We start from the raw sequence: 24,024 nt of genomic DNA, 5'->3' as shown, positions 1-24,024 counted from the left end.
GAAATTATATATATATGTATAATAGATATAGATATAGATACACTAGAAATTGATTTAGTAAATGCTATTTTCCCAAATGTCCTTAGGTAAGAATATAAATATGAGCTTAATTAGTAACATTATTATAAACAGAATTTCACATGCTATAATCAAACTTAAAAAAAAAACCTTATTTGAAAAATTTAAATCTATACAAATTAAACTGGATATGGTGGTGCATGCCTTTAATCCCAGGCACTGTTATAACAGCTAAATCTCTAGGCCCATTTAAAAAAGCTTTTTTCGATAAACTTTATATTCACTAAAATACCTAAATGTTATTATACAAAGTTCGTGTTTTTTGTTTGTTTGGGTTGGGTTTTTTTTGTTGATGTTATGTTTCCATCTCTGCTTCCAAGATGGCTTGAGATCACTGACTCAGTTGTCCTCCCACTCATAGCCCCCAGGACTACAAGGGTCACTGGATAGTTTAGCAAATGGGGCTGTCCATGTAGCCTGTACCCGAGTCATGTAGATTAGACATTTAGCCCCCCCCCCCCCAGAGCTGAGGACTGAACCCAAGGTCTACCACTGAGCTAAATCCCTACCTCTGCATTAGTCTCCATGGAAAATTTCTCACTCAGTTACTAGTCTTCACTACTCTTCATTGTCTGTACCTTGTCTTATACACAGACAGTCCAAAGTTGCTTCCCCATTCCTGGGTATATAGAGCAATTTAATTGTATTGTTATTTATTTCAATCTAATAACACAATTAAATTGACATAAAATTCATTTGTTGTTTGTTTGTTTTTGTTTTTTTTTTCTTTTTCTTCTTTTTTTCGGAGCTGGGGACCGAACCCAGGGCCTTGTGGTTGCTAGGCAAGCGCTCTACCACTGAGCTAAATCCCCAACCCCATTTGTTTGTTTTTTAAGACAGGATTTCTCTATGTAGCCCTGACTGTCCTGGAGCTCACAGAGATCCCCCTGCCTCTGCCTCCTGAGTGCTGAGGTTAAAGGCGTGCACAACCACTGCCCAACTATGTTATTTGAAATGTTCTGAGGCATTATCATTTGTTGACAGATAATTATAGGGCATTGTCTTAAATGTTTTTTTCTTATGTCTAGCTAAAGATTAGATACTGTCATATTCTGGGGACATTTTCTCCAAAGCATAGTTGGAAATATCTGTCAGGTAACCCTAAGTAGCTTTTTACTGTTACCAGCAAACTTACTGTAATTACTTTTTTTTTTTTTCCCCTTCAGATGAAACAGTTTCTCCTACTTTATTGGATACAAAGTGGAATAAGATTTTAGATTCCTCTTCTCATCCATTGTCTTTTAACCCTGCATTAGCCAATGTGAATGAACCTACAATTTCTAATGAGACAGGACCACAGCGGAAAATCTTTTCTCTTGCTGGCTCAGCTCCCCTTACAAGGGAGGGAAAAGGTCCCTGTGCTAACGGACAGGACGGTAGTCTAAATCCAGAGATTGACACGATGTGGATTGATGAAAATGCTGTGGCAGAAGACCAACTAATTAAGAGAAACTACAATCAGGATGATCAATTTAGTGCCGTTGAAGTGGGAGAGGAGAAACGTGGGAGCCTCACTTGTCTGCCAGACGAGAAGAATGTTCTGGTTGTAGCTGTCATGCATAACTGTGATAAAAGGACACTGCAAAGTGATTTGCAGGATTGTAATAACTATAATAGTCAATCCCTCATGGATTCTTTTAGCTGTTCACTGGATAATGAAACTAGACAAACTGATCAATTTAGTTTTAGTATGAATGGGTCCGCAGAAAAAGGTATAAACTCAGAGAAACAAATGGATGCTTTGAATAAACCAAAATCAGAGAGGGATTCTCTTAATCATCTCTGCGCTGCTTCAGCTAACAGTGCAACCAGTATCTCTTCCTCTTCACAATTAAAGGACAATGAAAATGTAGGTAGAGACCCATCTACATCTACAGCTACAAGCTTAGCAATTAATACATCCCAGGGAATGGATGGAGGGCCTGCCATTAAAAAACAAGAGGATTATATGCCTGATGAGGACCTTTCTGGCGCAAACAGCTCTTCTAGGACAGATCTAGGGAGCTCAAACTCCTTTTCCCACTCAAGGGAGGAGCTCTTAACAAAAACAGAGCCAGCAGAGGAGAGGACAGCTGAAGACCCCCTCCCATCTGGTTTATCTTTGAATCTCAAGCCAGATACTCCTGCTTTATGTGGAAGGGACAATTGCGAACCATCCTCAGACTGCCTTGTGTCTAGTGAGACTAGAACTGATGGAGATGGAGGTAAGGACTCTCAGACGACTCACTGGGACTCAGCAAAGCTAAATGAGGTGGATGATCGCCAAGGAAGTGAAGAAAATCAAGTGGTTTTACAGATCAGCCAACCTGAGGACCCTCAGAGTGCAGGAGAGTGTGTTAGAATGGCAGATTCAGATCTAGATTTCAAAGGAACTTGCTTGAATGAAAGTGAAGGATATGATTTCTCCACTGTTAGTGATGCACCAGCAGCAAATTCTCTGTCTAATAGTTGTGATTCCTATGGAATGCAGAGCCCAATTGTATCTTTTGTTCCAAAGACTTTACCCTCCAAAGAAGATTCAGTAACAGAAGAAAAAGAAATAGAAGAGAGCAAATCAGAATGCTACTCAAATCTTTATGAACAGAGAGGAAATGAGAACACAGAAGGGAATGGACTGCTTTTAAACAGCACTGGAACTATAATGAAGAAAAATTATTTACATAATTTCTGTAGTCAAATCCCATCTGTACTCGGGCAATCTTCCCCCAAGATAGCAAACCTGCAGTCTATTAGTGTTCCTTTTGGTGGTGCAAGACCCAAGCAACCTTCTAATCTTAAACTTCAGATTCCAAAGCCATTATCAGACCATTTACAAAATGACCTTCCTGCAAACAATGGAAATAATAGTAAAAACAAAAATGATATTCTTGGGAAAGCAAAACTAGGGGAAAACTCAGCAGTCAGTGCGTGCAGTGCAACTTTGGGAAACATCTCTGTGACTGATACAAATGGGGAACATTTAGAAAGTTTCGAGGCTGACATCTCCAGTAGACCATGCCTTGCATTATCTCCAGATAGTCCAGATAATGATCTCAGAGCTGGTCAATTTGGAATTTCTGCAAGAAAGCCATTTACCACCCTGGGTGAGGTGGCACCAGTATGGGTACCAGACTCCCAGGCTCCGAACTGCATGAAGTGTGAAGCTCGGTTTACATTCACCAAAAGGAGGCATCATTGCAGAGCATGTGGGAAGGTAAGTTGCATTTATCAGTTCAGGAACTTGCCGTGTTTTGTAATGATGAACCAAAAATTAAAGCAGGATTAGGTGACTGTACTTCTAGTTTGAGATGACCTTATAAAAAGCCTTTGAAAGCCCAGTCTTAGTATCTGTATAAAATATGAGCTGATTGTGGGTGTCTTTTTTTTTTTTTTAATTGCTGTCAGAAAGTATGCTGTCTCAGTTTTCTGTGAAGAAAAGAGAATTGAGAATTAAGGAAGTGTTTACTCTGTGGTCTTTACATTTGTAGCTGTTTGTAGATACATGATTAATGGGATGGTTTGAAATAAGGATGTTGTTCTTTCAACTTAGGACATATTTGTGATTTACTTTTTTGTTGTTGTTCTCTATTTTTGTTGTTGTTTTTATATTTTTGAAAAAGGGTATGGCCATATAGCCGTGACTGATCTGGAGGTCCCTTTGTAGAGACCAAGCTATCCTCAAACTTGCATCAGTTCTCCTACTGTTTACTTAGTGTAATGATTACAGACATTACAATCCCTGTGGTCAGTGGTTGATTTTATGATATTTTATAATTAAACATTAACTTACAGTCAAAATTTATCCTACACTCTTTTTTTTAAAAGATATGGTTATTTTTAATGAATGTTCTACCTTCATGTAAGTGTGTATGTGCACCTTGTTTTGCCTGGTGTCCACAGAGCTCAGAGGGAGGCATTCAGTCCCTTGGAACTAGAGTTATAAATGATTGTGAGCCACCATGTGGGTACTGAGAATTGACCCCATCTCCTCTGCAGGATCAGTGAGTGCTCTTAACTGCTGAGCCATCTCACAAGCCTGATCCTGTACTTGTTTTTACATAGAGTTTTTCATGTACCAAATGTTCTGAAGGTTTTTATAAATACATACACATATTTTCTCCTATATGACTTTAATGCAAATATTTAAAGGCTATAGATCTTTATTCTTATTAAGGATATATGAATAATTTAATATTCCTTAGCTCTCTCCAAATTCTGTTAGGAACACAATTTTTTAATACTTATTTGTATTTGTGCGCGCACGTGTGTGTGTGTGTGTGTGTGTGTGTGTGTGTGTATGCGTGCCTGTGGGCCATGGAGACTAGAAGTGGATATTAGATTTCCTAGAACTGGAGTTACAAGTGTGTGTGAGCTGCCTGGTCTGGCTGCTGAGAACTGAACTTGGGTCCTCTGGAAGAGCAACAGACTCTTAGGGTAATCACTCTTCTAGCCGCCACAATCTGTTTTTTAGCAAGAACTATAAATATGGAGAAAAGATTTTATTTTTTTAAAGAATGTGATGCTTTATGTGAGATTTAGATTTAAATCTTAACTTTGTTTCTATTAATTATGTAATTTACTAATCCTTAGTTTTATAATATATAACAAAAAAAGCTAGTTTAAATGCAAAACTAGTATAAATAGTTTTCATTGGGCTATCGTGAAGATCATGAGGTTACAGAAATAACAGTAAGTTTCAATAGTTTATCGCTACATCCTTTCTCATTTGATTTATCTGGTTTTATGCTTTTAACATCAACAAAAAGAATATCTAAACCTTGGTGATTTAGACAAATTCAACACAATTTCACATAAGAAGCTATAAGACACAAGTTTGTTTGCTGCAGTCAGGAATATGGAAGATCTCTTGATCTTCTCATGGTATTGCATTAGTAGTTGAACTCCATCAAGTTCAATTGGGCAACTTCCTAAGGGAAAAGAAACTGGCTGAGGGTCAAACAGGACTTCTTAACTAGCTTCTTACTGTGGGGAAAAGAATCCTAACATCTTCCATCAATTCATTGACCAGTTATGGGCAGTGGATCTTATATAAGTTACTGGATTAAACATGATTAGCTTGATCATTACTTATTTCCTTGGTCTTAGCATAGCATAGCCTGAACAGATAAAGGGGGAGGATAAATTACGTGTGGGCAGTTAGGAAGAATTACTTGGGGATGGGGAGATGACTCAGTAAGTAAAATGCTTACTATGTGAGCCACCGTGACGTAAGTGTGGCCTCCAGCACTCATGAGGAAGAAAATAAAGAAGGAAGGGAGGAGAAAGAAAGAAGCCTGACATGGGGGAGCATACCTATAATCTCAGTGTTGGGAAGACAGAACTAGGATAATCTCTGAGGCTTGCTGCCATCCAGTCTAGCTCTGTCAGTGAGCTCCAGGTTCAGTGAAAAGACCTCTCAAAAGAAAAAGATGAATGATTGAGGAAGGCATTTGACATCATCCCTTGCTGCTGTACACACACATGCTCACATACACACCCACATACATACATATATACATACATACATACATGCTTACATACACACCCACATGCACACATGCACACACATCCACTTTCACATTTTTTGTGAATATACACAAAAGGAAGATGTCTTCATCAGGGTTTCTATTCCTGCGCAAACACCATGACCAAGAAGCAGGTTGGGGAGGAAAGGGGTTATTCAGCTCACACATTCACATTGCTGCTCATTACCACAGGAAGTCAGGACTGGAACTCACACAGGGCAGGAAGCAGGAGCTGATGCAGAAGCCATGGAGAGATGTTACTTACTGGCTTACTTCCCCTAGCTTGCTCAGCTTGCTCTCTTATAGAACCCAAGACTACCAGGGATGTCACCACCCACAGTGGGCTGGGTCCTCCCCTCTTGATCACTAGTTGAGAAAATGCCTTGCAGCTGGGTCTCATGAAAGTGTTTCCTCGACTGAGGCTCCTTTTTCTGGGATAACTCCAGCTTGTGTCAAGTTGACACACAAAACCAGCCAGTACAGAAGGATTACTAGAAGGTAACTAAATCAGTGACAGGGTGACGTGGGAAGCAAAAAGAAGTTCAAGTTGAGAGTGATAGAGGAAGACACCAGAAGTTTTCCATTGACCTCTGTGTCCAAACTTGCATCCTCACTTGAATGCAACACTACACACACACACACACACACACACACACACACACACACACACACACACACACACACACACACACAGAGTATATATAACTTATGGAATTATAAATTATGTAAGAAAAAGCATTGCCTGGGAAAATTAATAGTAATAAAAGTAAAATAAATTTATCAGAAGAATAGGTTAAGATTAAAAATGCATCTGAATATAGAAATATAGAAAGAGTTAGTAGGAAATTGTGAGAAGCTACTCAGCACAATATAGGACTTACATCAGTCCTTCCTAAGTAGATAATCGTTAGATAGAATATAAAATAATTCTGCTTGTGTATTAGTCCTCATGATGGTGACCAAGAATTTGAGAGAAACAGTTCATCATGCTTTCAGAGGGCTTAGACCATGGTTGGCTGGCTCCATTACTTTGACCTGAGGCAAGGCTGAACATCATGGTGGCAGGACTGTGTGGAGAAGGAGGCTATATCATGGCAGATTGGAAGCAGAACATGAAGGCCCAGAAGATCAGGTCTAGTGTTCAAAGGCTCTGATGTGCTTCCTCCAGCTAGGCCCTATCTCTTAAAGTTTCTACCACCTCTCGAATTGGTGGTACTATCTGGGGACAGATACTTAGTGCATGAGCTTAAGTGGGACATTTAAACCACATCAGCTAGGCTTTGGGAAAGCAATGAAATGTAGCTGTATTTGTGTAGGTTTTACTTTGCTTCTTTTGAATTCCAGAGTAGTAAAAGAATGTCCTAATTACTTTTGTTGCTGTGATAAAACACGATGACCAAGGCAACTTACAGAAGAAAAGGTATATTTGACTTATGGTTCCAGAGGGATAAGAGTTCGTGATGGCAGCATGGAGACAGCAGGAGACAGGCAGCTGGAGCAGCACATCTCCAGCTGCAGACAGGAAGCAGAGAATGCAGACTCAAATGGCCTAAGTCTTTAAGGTCTCAAAACTATCCCCAGTGACACACTTCCTCCAGCAAGTTCGCAACTCCTAAACCTCCCCAAACAGGGCCACCAACTGAGGACCGAACGCCCAGATGCCCAAGACAATTGGGGAAATTTAGAATTCATACACCACAGTGTGGATACCAAGTGTCTTAGGGTTTCTATTGCTGTGGTGAAACACCATGAGCAACGTGGGGAAGAAAGGATTTCTTTCACACTTCCACATCACAGTCCATCATTCAGGAAATTCAGTGCAGAAACTCAGAAGAGCATGAACCTGGAGGCAGGAATTGACATAGAGGCCATGGAAGAATGCTGCTTACTGACTTACTCCTCATGGCTTGCTCTTCCTGCTTTCCTTATAGCACCAAGGACTACCAACCCAGGAAGGCACCACCCACAGTGAGCTGGGCTCTCCCACATTTATCATCAATCAAGTATAACTCAAACTAAATGAATTTTTAATTTACTTATTGGTAGCTTGACTGGATAAGAGAAAGCCACAGTAGGACTATGTATGTAGATACTATGTATCTTGTAGCAGTAGGATACATTTTAAAAGCTCTGGATTTCCTGTTCCCTTTTCCGTAGAGATTGTCAAGTCTAAAAGAACTGGTGTGAACCTCTGTGCCTGGGGAGTTGGGGTTGGGGCTTGTTATATGGCTCAGCAGGAGGAAGGTGTTTGCTGCCAAACCTAATAACCTGAGTTTGATCTCCAGAACTCACATGGTGGAGAGGATGTACCTCTACAAGTTTTCTGCTGACTACCTCACTTGCACTGGGTCGTGCACATGCCCGCTCCCTCAATAAAGTAAAAATAAGTATACATGTATATGGAAAGGGAGCAAATTTTGCTGTATGCTGACCACAGAGTTCACAGATTAGCTGAGATCACTCAGTGGGAAGAATACTTAAATACTTGAGTGTACTTTCTGAAAGCCATCCTGTTAACAGAAATGCTGTAAGCTGTGTCAGTGAAGAGGGCTACCGTTTAGGTTTTACTTTGCAATAAGCTTCCATTTCTGGTCAGTTTGTCATACTAGCTTCTTCATCAGGGTTTGTATAAGGCATTCATAATCCCCATTACTTATATCAAAAAATAGCTGGGTGATACGTACAGTGTCAAAGTAGCATGTTGAAACATGATCTAGATTAATTTTTAATCTGACTCTAGACAGGTTTCCTTCTCAGACATTTGAATTTATAGATACTTGAAAGATTGAACATTTATAAATGTAGTTATAAATTACCATATCTTCTGTATGTGTATGAAGTGACGGCCAGTTTTTTATTTTATGCATTTATTCTCCTAAATTTTATTTATGAATTCATACAAAATATTTTATATCAGTGTGTTTTAAATCTCATCTTCCTCCTTCTCTTCATCCTGGTTAATCTGAAAGTCGTGTAGTTTATAACTATATTACTAACAGCTACAAGTAAACAGTCATATAGATTAGTCGTCATCACCAAAATATTTTTACTCATTGATTGATTGATTCATCCATTTTTGTTGTTTTGAGACACGGTCTCTTTATGTAGCTCTGGCTGTCTGGGAACTCACTGTGGAGACCAGGCTGGGCTTGAACCACACAAAATCCACCTGCCTTTACTTCCCAAGTACTGAGATTAAAGGTAAGCACCGCTTTGTCCAGCGGGAAAAGGCTGTAGAAGTTTCAATGGTCCTGCTCCTGTTGCTTTCAGTGGTTAAAACCTGGCCACCAACACTCTCCTGGAAGAACTGTTCAAAATGGCTCCATTCACGATTGCCATCCAAAGAATGGGTGCAGCCGAAGGTGGACTTAACACCTCTTTCTTCCTCTCTCTTTCCTTGTTTTCTTCCTTCCTTTTTGCTTCCTTCTTTCTTTCCATCATTTCATTCTTTGAGACATGGTTTCTCTGTTTAGCAGTGCTGTTTTGGAACTCTGTAGACCAGACTGGCTTCAAACTCAGAGATCCACCTGCCTCTGCCTCCTGAGTGCTGGGATTAAAGGCTTGCGCCACCACCTGGCTGCCACAGCATTTTCACAGATGCCAGGATAGCAGAAAGACTGATCATGTGTCTTTAATTTGAATTAGTATTTTATAATAAAGTATATTCAAGAGGGGTCTGAAGGATACTGCATAGAAGAAGGGCCTTTGGGGCATGCATATGTAATATCTTTTTTTTTTTTTTTTTGGTTCTTTTTTTCTGAGTTGGGGACCGAACCCAGGGCCTTGCGCTTCCTAGGCAAGCGCTCTACCACTGAGCTAAATCCCCAACCCCGCATATGTAATATCTTTAGTTACTACTTTCACTTTCTTAACATATCTTTAGTTATAACAAATTCATTTTGCCATTTGACTTTTGTCTGGTGTTTTTGTAGTTATAAAACAAAATTTTCATATTACAAATTTTTGCTCTTCTTGGGTAAGGGAAGCAACTGCTGTCTACATCAAAAGGGTATTACTAGTCAGTGACCAAACCATTTGTATGAGGGTATAGGGATTACTGGTCATCAACCATGCTATTTGTGTCAAAGACTGTTTATATGTTTGTAGTCATATGTCTCAAAGAGGTCTCTCCAACATGGGAGAAAAGATGTTCCTTGGAGTGGAGCCCACCGTTTGTACCAGAGGAAGCTGACACACTCATATATTCTAAATGACACCTGGGAATCGGCTGGCTGGCAGCGGCCCCGTCCACTCACTACCTTTCTTCCTGCCTAGCTTTTCATCACTGATTCCCAAATCTTAGTTCCTTTGGCCATGTCCTTCTACCCTCTTCCCTCGCGGTTTCCCTACCCAAGAACTTTCTACATGTAGAGTCTTTCTCCCACAACTATTTAATTTAGTTCTTTTCCACAATGTATCATGTCTTGAAAATGGTACCTGTGCTATCTTGACACTTGCAGTATAATACTTACATACCCTATCTTCAGACTCCATACAACCTATCATGCCAACCTTGATTGCTTTCTCTGACACATCCTTTAAAGAAGTCCAGGAGTGTAGCCTTGTTTCCATATTCAAGAACTCTAGAGACAGATTTTACAAGGTTACAAATTTAGCAGCTCAAAAAATTTTCTAAACCCGAAGTTTCCTTTCTTTCTCCTTCCTCATTGTTAATTCATAAAAACATCGGGCATCTTCCAGATTCCACTGAGAATGCATAGTTGCTGGTAGTGCAAATTGACCTGAGGCCCCTACAGTGAAGAAAGAAGGAGCAGGAGGAAGAAGGGGAAGAGGAGGAGGAAGAGGAAGGAGAAGGAAGAAGAGGAGGAGGAAGAAGAGGAGGAGGAGGGAGAGGGGGAGGAGGAGGAGGAGGAAGAGGAGGTGAAGGTGAAGAAGATGAAGAAGAAAGCTAGCTAGCATGGATGAGAAAGAAGCCAGGCCTTGGATGGGGACTGAAATGAAAAGTGATTCAAAAGCTGTGTCTGAAAGGCGTGGTCCAGATGTCACAATTAAGGTCATTATGGTCCTAAGAATCATTCTGTCTGTCCCAACTGTAGAAATGGATTTAGCAGTGGGTCCCAGAAAACAATGAGTGTTTAACTTCATGAAATTGTTTTATCTAGTCCCGTGAATGGTAAGTTTTTGAAAAGAATAGCCAAACAATGGAAAAAGCTTGTGGTAGCCAGGCGGTGGCTGCACATGTCTTTAATCCAGCACTCAGGAGGCAGAAGCAGGTGCCTGGCCCTTTATGTGGTTGCTGAGGCTTGGTGCTCAAGTCCTTGTATTTGTGTGGCACGTACTTTACCAGTGGAAACACACTTACACTTGATGTTTAAAAAACAAAAGAAAAAACAGGCCCAGGCAGTAGAGGCACACTTCTGTAATCCCAGCACTCAGGAGGCAGAAACAGGAAGATCTCTGAGCTTGAGGCCATCTTAGTCTACAGAATGAGTTCTGGAATAACCAGGGCTACACAGAGAAACCACCAAAAAAATCAAATCAAACCAACCTAATAAACAAACAAAAAATCAAAACCAAACAAAAAAAGATATATCTGGCCCACCTCTACATATACCCAGGCCGTCTTGATCATTTTAAAGATATTAATAAACTTTTTTCAGAGCAGAAAAATTGAACACAAAGTACATTTTGTGAATTCTACCTTCCTCTAGTTTAACCCATTAACAACTTTCATTATGTATTACATTTCAAAATCAAGACATTATTTTTTTGCTAAAATCTTATGAACGAATTATGTAGGGCTCCAGTTTACATTACTGTTTACTTTGTAGCAGGCTTTAATAAATATTTTATCACAGTGTCATCCAGCACGATTAGGTATCCTAAAAGACCCTGTCCTGCTCATTCGTCTATCTCGACCTCCCTGCCCCTGCCCCTGATCTTATTATTGCTTCTGTAAGTGTACTTCTGCAGAATATACCTTGTAGTTGAAATTGCACAGTATGTTAGTTCAAACTGGTTTCTTTAACGTAGAAGTATGCAGTAGCAGACTGGACATAGTTCAGCAGTATAGCACTTGCTGCACTCCTGCAAGACCCTGATTCAAATGCATTCAGGCTTTATTGTGTCTTTTCGTGGCCTAATAGGAAGTTTCTTTTTACTGCTGAGTAAGATTGTATTACATGAGTATACTACAGTTTATTGATTAAAGTTATCAGTTAAAGAATAACTTAGTTGCCTCATTTTGGGGCAATTATAGTTAGATTTTGTTTTTGTTACTGTTTTGTTTCTTTGTTGTTGGTTTTTGCTATTTTAGGAATAATGCTGGGCTTTTGGCAAGCCTGTGTCTCTAAGCTGTAGAACTTGCCTTCTGCAATTATAAATTGACTCAGGTCTCTGAAAGAGCAGCTATCTTAACCATTGGGTCATCATTCTAGCCCCTGGGAATACAGTCTTTTTTTTTTTTTTCTTTTAACACTTTTTTTTTTTTTTTTTTTTTTGAGCTGAGGACCAAACCCAGGGCCTTCAGCTTGCTAGGAAAGAACTCTACCACTGAGCTAAATCCCCAACCCCTCTTTTAACATTTTTAATTGGATTTTTTAAATTTATATTTCAAATGTTATCTCCTTTTTAAGTTTCCCGTCCATAACCCCCTATCCCATCCCCTCTCCCCCTTCTTCTATGAGGGTGTTCCACCTCCCGGCCCTGACATTCTCCTACACTGGGTGGGGAGGGTCCAGCCTTGACAGGACCAAGGGCTTCTCCTCCCATTGGTGCCCAACAAGACCATCCTCTGTACATATGCAGCTGGAGCCATGGGTCTACATTCTTTAATGAATATGGTTATGTTCTACATCATTTTAATTCACATTTCTCACTTTTTTACTGATGATTTTTTATTGCTATTGTATATTAATACTAGGGAAATTATATTTAAAAGACATTGAGTAATTTTAAATGTTCAAAAAGAATCAAAAACAACAAAGATGACATGCTACATCAACAACACATTTTGCCAAAGAATTGCTTATGTCCAGTGCAGTGGTGGTTCAGGTTTGGCAAGATGAGAGCCTTGAAGATAGTTAAGACTCTGTCCTTTGGAAGGTGGTAACAGTCATTGAGAGCAATCATTTAAGCTGAGTATCTCACAGCTGCACAAGAAGTTGCCAGATAACTTAATGTAGCTGTTCAGTGGTTATCGGACCACTCAGCTGGTTTAGCATTTCAAATAAACTGGAAAGGTTGAAAGAGCTTGGTAAGCAGATCCCTCATGAACTGATCAAAATTAAGAAAACCAAAAACTGTTTTGAGCTGTCACTATCTCTTATTCTGTGCAACAAGAAACCATTTCTTGATCAGATTGCAAGATGTGACAGAAAGTGGTTGTATAAGATAGCTCAGTCATTGGACCAAAGAGTAGCCTTTAGTTCATTCTAATTCATACTCAGAAAATGCCATAACCACTGTTCTGTGGTCTGCTGGTGATCTGAACCACTACAGCTTTCTTCTGCCCTGCAAAGCCATCACATCTGAGGGCTCTGCCAAGTGAAATGCACTGGAAATTGTAATGTCTGCAGCTGTTTTAAATCAACCAATGGAGCCCAACTCTTCACAACAATGCTCAACGTTTCATGTGAATTTTTTCCTCTTCTCCCATATTTACTTGTGAGCTTGCCAGCTATCTTCTTCAAGCATCTCAGAACTTTTTACAAAGAAATCACTTTCAATAATCAGCAGGGTGCAGAAACTACTTTCCAAGAAGAGCTTGTGGAATCCAGAAGCATGGATTTTTATACTACAGTAATAAATTTACTTTTTGAAAAAATAGTTGATTGTAATAGTTCCTAGGTTGGTTAATAAAGAAGATGTGTTGGAGCTTAGTCAGGATTTAAAATTCATAGTCCAAAACCACAACTCTTTAACACCAACCCAAATACTTTAATGTTTCTTCATCTGTAGTTTTTCTTACGATTCTCTGTACATATTCACTTGCTTATTTTTGTCCTCGAAGTCAGTTCTTTGGAGTTACAGATCTTTCTGATTTAGTCACTGATGTATTCTCTCAGACCTAGCACATAAGAGATGCTCATTGGTATTTGCTAAACTAAAAAGTAAATGAAATTTTGTATGGCAGCAGTACTTTTTTAAAAACATCTTTAGTTTTAGATAATGGTCTCAAATTTAGATACAGTAAATGCTAGAACTTGGGAGATAGTTTACTATTTTTTTCCTCCAGTCTTTGAGATAGGGTCTTGTTATATGACCCTGGCTAGCCTAAAAGGCACCACATGGACCACAACTGTCCTCATATTCATGGTTAATTCTCCAGCCTTTGATTTCCAAATAGTGGAATTAGTGGTATGTGCTGCCACACCAGAACATTTTTGTTTGTTTGAGACAGGGTCCTGTGTAGCCCAGGCTGTCCTCTATTACAGATGTGTACATCTCACACTACTTGTTTGTTTGAGACAGGACCTCATATAGCCCTGACTGACCTCAAACTAGCTGTGTAGTTGAAGGCAACCCTGATCTGTTGTCTCTACTTTTGACATTCTGAATTTTTGGAGTGCTGAATTCCAGGCCTGTACTACCAGGCAAGTAGATTACCAACTGAGTTACATTCTCAGCCCAAGAAATAGTTTAAAATAGTTGTATTTCTTAGATTTCTTATTTAATAATAATTTGAGATAAAAAAAGAATAGATTGAGACAAAGTCAAGTTTGTCATTGTCTTTGACAAACCGGTCTTAGTTTCTATCTTAGTAACTGACCTTTTATTGCTGTGAGAACACTCCACAACCAAGGCAGCTCAGAAAGGAAGGTATTTAATTGTGGTCTTCGTTACAGCTTTTGAGGGCCCATTATCATGGTGGAGAGCAATCAGACCTGGCACTGGGACAGTAGCTGAGAGCTCTACACAGGCAGCAGATAGAGCTTTTGAAACCTCAAAGCCCACTCCCAGGGACACATCTCCTCCAACAGGGACATATGTCTGTTCTTCTAAACAGTTCATCAACTAGGGACTATGCATCCAAATTATAGGAGCCTATGGAGGCCATACTCATTCAAACCTTCGCAGACTCTTATTTATGTACTGATGGGATTCAAAAGATATGAGAGCAATAATTGCCTTCTTTAAATAGAATATTACATGCAATTCAGTCTCATATACTCTACCTAAAAACCCTGTCATCTTGCCTATAACCTATAATTGTTATTATGATTTCAACCCTTTGGCATGGTCAAATAAGAGCAACAGTTAGGTTCAATGTGGTTTGTAATGAAGCTAGGGAAATACCTACCATTACATACTCTCTAAAAGACTGTGCTGATTAAAAGAAACCCTGAACTATCACAGAGCAATTATTACACAACCTTGTCTTTGTTCTTTGTTGTACTGAACCCTGGCATTTATTCTGGGTTTTATTTGCATTTCCAGTACACAGCACAGTATCTGCAGCTTCAAAGTGCTCAACGACATTTGTTGACTAATGAATAAACAAGTTACAGTTGGCCGATTGATCGTGCTGATTGTTCACTCATCTGTTTCTGTATCGAGTACTTCATTTATATTAGCAGTAACTGTTATCCCTAACCCCATACGTATGTAAATATTATGCCATCAGCCAGAGCCAAGCATATATAAGTTGTGGTAAAGACTATGAAGGAAATAAGAAAGTTAATGTGAAAGGTAGTTATGTGTAGGGCATTCTGCAAAGGCCTGTGTGAACCGACTTTTGATATTCCAAAGAAGACAGCCTGAATGAAGACCTGAGGCAGGAAAGAACCTATTTAAGAAATGGGCCCCTGTGTGGAGTATAGTGACTGAGGAAAGATTCCCATAAGAAGAAGATGTAGAGACAGTCACAGAACAGGTCAGGTCATGCTTTGCAGGCCGTGGTAAGGATTATGTTTTAACCCTGGGATAATATCCCATTGCAAGAATGTACAACATTTTCTTCTCCATTTTGTCTGTTGATGGACATCTAGGCTGTCCCCAGTGTCTGGCTCTTATAAACAGAACAGTGGACACGGATGGGCAAGTGCCTCTGTAGTAGGATATAGTCCTTTGGGCACATGCCCAAGAGCCAGTGGTTGCTATAGCTGAATCTTGAAGTAGATCTGTTCTCACCTTTCTGAGGAAACACCACGTTGATTTCCATAGTGGACATGTCAAGATTTTCAAAGAAAAATTTGTTAATATACTTCAAAAAGGAAAAGTAAAAAACTCTAGGTTTTAAATTTTATTTTAGGTGTTGATATTTTATTTTAAACAAAATTGCATGTTGAATTTTTTTGTTAAGTTACAGCCATTTCTGTTTTACATTTGAGAATTTCAGCAATGGATACAGAATAATCTTCATAAGATCTGCATTGGCAGAACATTAAAGCAGATTGTTTTGGTTTATACCTTCAGTGATCAGTTACTTAAGACTTGCTTTTGTCCTCAAATGTTCATACAAGGTAAGGTCACTGATTGTTCCTTAAAAAGCAAAGAGTAGTAAGTTGTTTAAAAGTTAGTTGAAGTATGTTACTAAGGTCATTGTGAAGTTCAAAAGAGGTCAGTGTCTCTTTATTCACTGTGTGCAGATGATGTATGTGTGCACAAGTCTTAGGCCTTGAGGGGGACATTAAAGGACGACTTTGTAGAATCCTCTCCTTCTCTTTCAACTTTCATATGGATTCTGGGGATTAAACTCAGATTACCAATCATGTTTTGTAGCACATTATCCACTAAGCCATTTCACCAGCCTCATGTGATCAATATCTTTTTAAAGATTTTTATTTATTTTATGTATGTGAGTACACTGTTGTTATCCTCAGACACACCAGAAAAGGGCATCAGATCCCATTATAGATGATTGTGAGCCACCATGTGGTTGCTGGGAACTGAACTCAGAACCTCTGGAAGAGCAGTCAGTGCTCTTAACCATGGAGCCATCTCTCCAGCCTGGGATCAATATCTCTTAAACATTAGAAATATACTAGTTGGTTACCTATTCAGCCTTGAACTTTATTTAGAAATAACGTGATATAGGTTTTGAATATCTTTATAGCTGCTTACCTGCTGCTGTATTGTTAGGCAAGGCAGTTTGTTCATCTATAAAGTGGAGGGGATTATACTTAACTTGCACATTTACGTATGGCTAAGATTTATTGAGGCACTGGCTAGCTCACAGTTGTCTGTTATCTGCAGTTCCAAGGAATCTAGTGCCCTCTTCTGTCCTCCATGGGTATCTGCATTGCACATGGTACATAAACAGCACATAGTCTCTCTTATGTTGGCTCCACTCAGAGTCTACGTCTTTGCACACCAGCATTTGGAATTAGATATCCTAGGTTTTTCCATTGCAATGTAGACTTTAACTCTTAGCTTTGCACATAACCTACTCAAGAGTTCCATGCAGAGTCCAGCCAAAGTATCTCATTGCTTGGCCTAGTGACTTTGTTTGGCTTCTTAGTTTCTTAGGTGGACGTGATGGTTTAAACTTGTAGTCCTAGCAATTAGAGTGTTGAGGCAGGAGGAAGATTGCTGTAATTTCAAGGCCAGCCTTGGCTACAGAATGAAACTGTCTCAAAAAAACAAAAACAAAAACAAAAACAAAAAACCACCAACAAAACTCTTAGTTTCTGTCCCGCGTGCGACTTTCCGCCGGCAAGAAGCACACGGACATTTAGAAATCCTTGCTATGACCAAACTGTATTTTAATCTTAAAGAGAAGCGCCCGCCGCGCCAACATGGCGCGTTTATAAACCCCTAGTGCGGCGCATCCACACCTGATTGGTTGTTTACCCATGATCTCATAAGGCACGCCCCGGAGTGGGCAAAGACCTGGCATGAAGGCACTCTTGCACATGCGCACAGTTAACTTCCTGAAAGGGGGCCGGCTGGCGCGGCAAAGGCTGGGGCCATCTTGTAATGGCGGAGGCTATCCTGGCCTACCACGTGGGGCGCAGTGGAAGCCAGCGCCATCTAGTGGTGGCGAATGTTATTGCGGACCTCTACATCTCCCCCTATTTATTTATTTTTATAACAAATCAATTATATTACAACAAATCATGATCACCCTATCACGTGCAATGAGGAAACCTCAGCGATGTGCAAGGGCTGATCAAAGGATCACTGAGTCTCTCTCATCCCAGTGCAATGGATCCACAGATCCATGGGGTGTAAGAGCAGAGAACTCAGATACAGAAAGATCCTCTCTCCTCCCAGTGCAATGGATCCACAGATCCATGGGGTGCAGGAGCAGAGAACTCAGATACTGACTAATTCCTGAGCAAGATAACCAAATTCTAGGGGAGGCCCCTAGTACAATGGCCACAAGTGCTTGAGTGATAACGGCCTTGTCACGTTTCTGTTGAGATCTGAGTTTGCAAACCAACCATGGTATGAACACTGATCTACAGCATAGGGCTGCACCAGACAGAGCCACTCCCGATAAGTAGTGGGCACCTCATTTGGTCCTCCTCAGCTGTTACCACCAAGGGCCGTAGTCAAGCTGCTCTTATAATAAAATTTAGAATTCCCAATTGTTAGTAACTACTCCAGAAAGTTCACCCACTGTACTTGTCCAACAATAGATTGGGGGAGGATAACTCCAGACACTGCAGACACAATGTCTGCAGCAGTAATGGCTGCTACAATAGCAGCGAAAGTGTCAAGGTCTTTTCTAGGACAGTTCAGGATCAGTCATTTTTCTCTGGAACAACCAGCAGACAATGGAACCATTTCTGAGATCTGTATAACCAGGACGGAGTTCTCCAGTCCACTGTAGCTTTACGCAGGTAGCATTCCTGTAAAGCTACAGTCTGTAAAATGACCAGTTAAGGCAGCAAGAGTCACCAGGGAAAATGAAGGGGGCAGCAACGGCTGGAGTCCAGTCTTCCCCAGCAAGCAGCAGTGTACAGAGGGTCAGAGAGCAGGCCATAGTGGGACGGGACACACGCAGCGGTAACACTGACTGTAGCAATGGCAAAATCTCTGTGATGACAAAGGATGAAGGGGAATCTTTCATCTTCCTCTCAGGGCAGAGGGATGACTCCAGGGACCCGAGCCACGAGAGCTGAATAACCAGGATCAGGAAGTCTCAGCAACCACTCAGGCAGCTGGCACACTCTTGTAGCATCCTGTAGAAAAAACACAAACATTCCCTCTTCCCCATATAAAATATCTGGACAGGAACATGTCAATAAGTGGATCTCTCTATTTCACCTAGGCAGAAGTATGCCTAGTTGTAGGGTGCCATAAACTTTGGCATCCAAAATTTTAAAATTGAAATAAAAGGAGCATTATTTAGCATACAGGGATAACTCCCCCTTTTTATTTATTAAGATATAGTAAAGATATTACTTATTAAGGTAAGTCCTTGAGGATCAAATTGAGGACACTGAGCACTTGTATTTATAAATTGACTTGTATACCAAATTATTGTCTCTAGCATTATTGTATTGGATATATAAAGAATGAGATTTTTTCACTAATTGTTCTTATGTAAGGCCTATAATCTGTCTGGTATCTTGTCCTCCCTTGCTAAAGAGCCCAGGCAGTCCAGTTTGAGTTCTTAAATGTCCTATAAAGGAACAGTATTTAGTGCTCTTAACCACTAAGCCATTTTTCTAGCACCTCACAAACTTTATTTACCTAAACATAAGCATTAATTAGAAATGTCAAATCTTGTAAATATTGTCTAGATTCAGTCTTACTAGAAATCCCTGAGCTGGCAGGGTGAGGCTGGGAGTTGAAAGTAAGCAAATGGAGTCTTCCTCTTTTCGTGAGGGTGTGTTATCAACTCCATTACCATTTTTAAAGAGCTGGGTCTATGGTTTTGTTTAGTTGTCTGAGCCAGAGCACTGAAAGGACAGTGAGTTGTCAGACAATTTACACTGAAATCACTCACTGATTTTAAGTAGAAAACCTGTCTCTAATAAAGCATTAAGTAATTGAAATCAATTGTAAACCACAAGCCACACATTGGCTATCAGTATGTGAATAGAAAGTTTGATTTTAAAACAGTGGCTAAACTACGGAATTTAATAATCTGTGTTGAAGCAATAGAAACTCAAGAGAATAAACAAGTGATCCAATCATACCTGTAGCCTTTTCATTAGATGAACCACCTATAAATACAGTAAGCGCATTTCCTATGGGTTGTATGCACAAATATACAGGAAGTACAAAAGCATGTAAAGAGTAAAATTATCAATTTCGTCTGAAAAATTTGTATATGTAATAGGCCAAATATCAGTATTTTGTAATAACCAATTAACTGTTGTTTGGAATAAGATAGTTTTACCAGGTTTCTTTTCAAAATACTTCCATGACTCTAGTCCACAACTCTGTACTAACACAGCTGAAGCTTTATCTCCAATGTGCATAACAAAGACCTAAGTCCTCTAGTAGGGTGAGGTACTTGGCCAATTAACATATCCTTAGAAGCTTAAAATTAGCTTCAAATATTCTTATCTGGAGTAGTGTAACAGCTACTCCCCAAATATTAAAGCTCATTTTGAGAGCAAAGGTTTGTAGTAAAAATTTCCATATACATTGAAAGATTTAAGTTCTAACTTCTTACACTGAAGAAGCAACAAAATTACCTAATATAAGGCTGTTAGCCATTTTTAATGATATCACTCTATGGGTTCTCTAAAACTGTAAGCAAGCTCATGAAATGAAAACTCAAAATCAATCCTCTAAATCTATCTTGAAATGGCAGTTGGAGTAAGTAAACTGGCTGTAATGTTCTCACAAGTTTCTCAAAAACCTCATCAATCCTTCGTAAATCTTGTAACAATCTCTACCTGTTTGATTTTTTCTTAATTAAAAATAAGTTTGAGTTAGTCAATGTAACACTGGCAATCCTAAATCACAATCTTTAAGTTCTCCTTGTAACACCAGAACACAGCCACAAGGTCACCTGAGTTCTGAGTACGCGACTAGGCAGCTGTCCTTAGGGCAGTGTAAATTAGCATAAAAATACCAATAGCTTTAGGGCAAACCACAACTTTGGAGAGCAGAACTCGCTAGGCAATGTTCTTGGGGCAGTGGAATTAGCATTAAAATACAGATACAAAGTTTGACTGCCAATTCTTATATATGAACGCATGATGGTGCGGTCTCCAATACCTCAACAAAGAGACAATGTCCTAAATTCTTTTAGAAGCCTGGTTTCTAGGATAATAATTCCATAAAAATATTATTTCAATTTAGACCTGTTTCCCTAGGTTGGCCCATGTCACATGTTATCTAGAATGACTTCATCCAGATTACCAGCTTTATGTCAACCTTCTGTTACCAATATTATACCTTTTTAACTATATCTAATAACTTGAAAGCCAATAGTCCATAACCAAGGCAAGTAGAGCATATTTATACATTTAAAACCAATGAGAAGGGGCTGGGGATTTAGCTCAGTGGTAGAGCGCTTACCTAGGAAGCACAAGGCCCTGGGTTTGGTCCCCAGCTCCGAAAAAAAAAAAAAAAAAACCAATGAGAAACAAAATTGAAGTGGCTACACCTATCTTTAATATTTAGCCCAAACACCATTTTTACATTTTTGCTATGATTTTAAGAGAAGCACCTTGTCACCTGTTGAGTCAAGTAATAAGTCAGGGATTTTTCTAAGAGAAACAGCTATCAACTCTTGTATGAAGAAGCTGAGAAGCTGTTGGCGCTTTTAAGATCAGCTCGTGTAGACGCTTAGCCTCTGGGCAGCTTCTCCAGCTAATCTAGACACCTGGCTCCAGGCACAGGGATCCAAAGACCTGATTGAAACTGTTTTTTATTCATTTGTTCCCTTTTGAAACGAGTTAAAACCAAGTCAAGGTGTGCACGACCGGCAGATAAAGTTTTTACCGTTTTTTCTTTTGAACATGAAACATAAAACATTTAAACAACGAGAAATAAAAACCACAGACATAACACTGACAGACATGGGACATCCTGGTGCACCAGAGACAAACAATAGACAAATAGGGAAAAAACCAGATGGTGTTCACGGTGACTATCCACTCGAGTGGAGTCGATATGGGCGATGGATTGTCTCAATTCCTGGACTAGTCCACCAACGTGTTGAAACCCAATTCCTGTAAGATACTGAGATATATTATCTGAGCAGTACGACCGACATTCGCCAATGGTATGGAAGTGAAACACAGCCCTGAATATTTTTACTCACAACCCAATTACATTAACTCCATCAGGCTGTGCACGGGCACTGAGATGTCCTTTTGTTTGATACTCCTGAATAAATTTTCAGGCGGTCTGCCTCTATCAAATCTGATCAGTAGGACTCTGTAAAGCTGTTGGGTCAGCGCAGGGACGCCGCGGCATCCCCAGAGCCGGCGCCGGAGCTTAAGCACACTTCTAACAGGCACAAAGACAAAATTTTTCTCCCAAAATGCTGTGTTCCTTTTATCTCCTCCCTTCTCCTCACCCGGGGTGTTCTTTCCCCAATCTTTCGCCTCTGGCGGTGGTAAGACCGCAGGGGGGCCTGGTGCTTGAGATCGGTCAGGATCCTTTTCTCGTTGCAACTTTTCACTACCCTCTGTTTCTGACACTCTGTCGCCTCGCCCTTCCCCCAACACTCTCCGCTTTGCTGTTACAGCTGGGCAGTTCCCACGCAACCTCTGACGCCGTTTGGCGGTAACTAGAAACTCAAAAGTCAATAGAAACAACCCAAGGGCTGCCAGAGCAACCATAGCGGCTCCTGCCGTGTCCAGCAGAGGACTGAGCTGAAACAGATCAAGGCTAAACATGATCTCTCAGAGTCTTATCACCACTCACAGCTTCTGGATTTCTTCCGTGAAATGGAGGCTTCTCGTAGCGCCAGCGATGATGTGGCTTTTTGTCCCGGGTTCTTGGCACCAAATGTCCCACGCGCGACTTTCCGCCGGCAAGAAGCACGCGGACATTTAGAAATCCTTGCTATGACCAAACTGTATTTTAATCTTAAAGAGAAGCGCCCGCCGCGCCAACATGGCACGCTTATAAACCCCTAGTGTGGCGCATCCACACCTGATTGGTTGTTTACCCATGATCTCATAAGGCACGCCCCGGAGTGGGCAAAGACCTGGCACGAAGGCACTCTTGCACATGCGCACAGTTAACTTCCTGAAAGGGGGCCGGCTGGCGCGGCGAAGGCTGGCGCCATCTTGTAATGGCAGAGGCTATCCTGGCCTACCACGTGGGGCGCAGTGGAAGCCAGCGCCATCTAGTGGTGGCGAATGTTATTGCGGCCCTCTATAAGTTTCTTCTTGGATAAAGTGAGTATAGCATATCTTCTGTACTCTGTATATTTTCTCTTAATTGAGTTGAAAATGCAAAGTTCTTTATAAACTAAATTAGTAATAGTAGCTAAATATGTCAATTTTTCCAAATGGGAAGAAAGTCGCTGTAGCTAATGTTAACTTTGATATGACTTTTCATCTCTTGGTTCAATTTTATGAAGCGTAAGATAATTCCAGGTCGTGAAAACTAGGGTACAGCTTATTTTAATGGGAACAGCTTTCTTCCTCTACAAAGCTATGTGGTAAGTGACTAAAGAATCCATGAAGGTAAATCTTAAGAGGAACCCGAGGAATTGTTTGGTGTAGAAAAGGAGAGGAAGGAAGGCTCAGACTGGCGGGCTAAGCTTAGAAGGTGAGATGAGGTGTTAGAACTTGGCCTGGCTGACCGTGTGGCCTGCTCTGGCTTTCTGTAGCTAGAGCTGTGCTGGTTTTTATTATTGAGTTGTATGTTTTGATTTTATTCTTCAAAGCAAACCAGTGTGATTTTTAGGTAATAGAAAAACAGAACCTAAAACCTAAAACCTAAAACTTGCTATCTTTGGTCATTTCCCCCTCATACATAGATAAATGGGTGCAGCAATCTTTTAGGTACTGGTGTTATATGAATTTGCCTAAGGGTAACTAAAACCTTGCTTTATTTTTCCCTTGCTATATATTTTCTGTGTGACCATGACCAAAATTTTATTTTCATCAAGCTTTATTGACTTCCTTGTTAACAGACTCACCCTTGGTTTTGAATTCTAGCTTCCTGAACTGCCATTTTTTGTTGTGTTTGTTTGTTTTTGATTCTGTAGTGTAGTGGTTAATGTGGTTCACTCTTGATCAGTACTGGTCAATATTAGGTCACTTGTTTTGTACCATGATCCTGATAGTTCAGTCTGTTCTTTTTCTTCCCAGGTTTTCTGTGCTTCCTGCTGCAGCCTGAAATGCAAACTGCTGTACATGGATAGAAAGGAAGCTCGAGTGTGTGTCATCTGTCACTCAGTGCTAATGAACGGTAAGTATGGAGACGGCTTGATGCAGACACTAGGCAGTGAAGAGCATTCCTATGAGGTCCCTTTCCCCTGCCCCCACCCCTTTTTTAAATAACTATTTGTTCACCTTCCCAAGTGTCATAACTGTAACTGAAAATCCTGAGCTTAATCTCCATGTTTAAAAAGTATGTCAGCTTTTCAGATTCCTATGTCAGATTT

At 40.2% G+C, this 24,024-nt stretch overlaps 1 protein-coding gene across 13 annotated transcripts in view; it reads left to right on the top strand.

Annotated features, from left to right (window-relative positions):
* The window catches only part of Zfyve9 (zinc finger FYVE-type containing 9), a 159,024-nt gene that overhangs the window by 61,730 nt on the left and 73,270 nt on the right, over positions 1-24,024 (top strand). For all 13 annotated transcript variants that reach the window (XM_087549172.1, XM_087549166.1, XM_087549175.1 and 10 more), the window contains 2 exon segments: positions 1,245-3,271; positions 23,729-23,828. In XM_087549172.1, coding sequence (XP_087405298.1) covers positions 1,245-3,271; positions 23,729-23,828 — 2,127 coding nt within the window.

This window comes from Rattus norvegicus, chromosome 5 (assembly GCF_021556685.1).
Source record: "Rattus norvegicus strain SHRSP/BbbUtx chromosome 5, alternate assembly SHRSP_T2T, whole genome shotgun sequence".
NCBI classification, from domain to species: Eukaryota; Metazoa; Chordata; class Mammalia; order Rodentia; family Muridae; genus Rattus; species Rattus norvegicus.
Note: the sequence above shows the minus strand (reverse complement) of the source record. Positions and strands in the feature narration are given on the sequence as shown.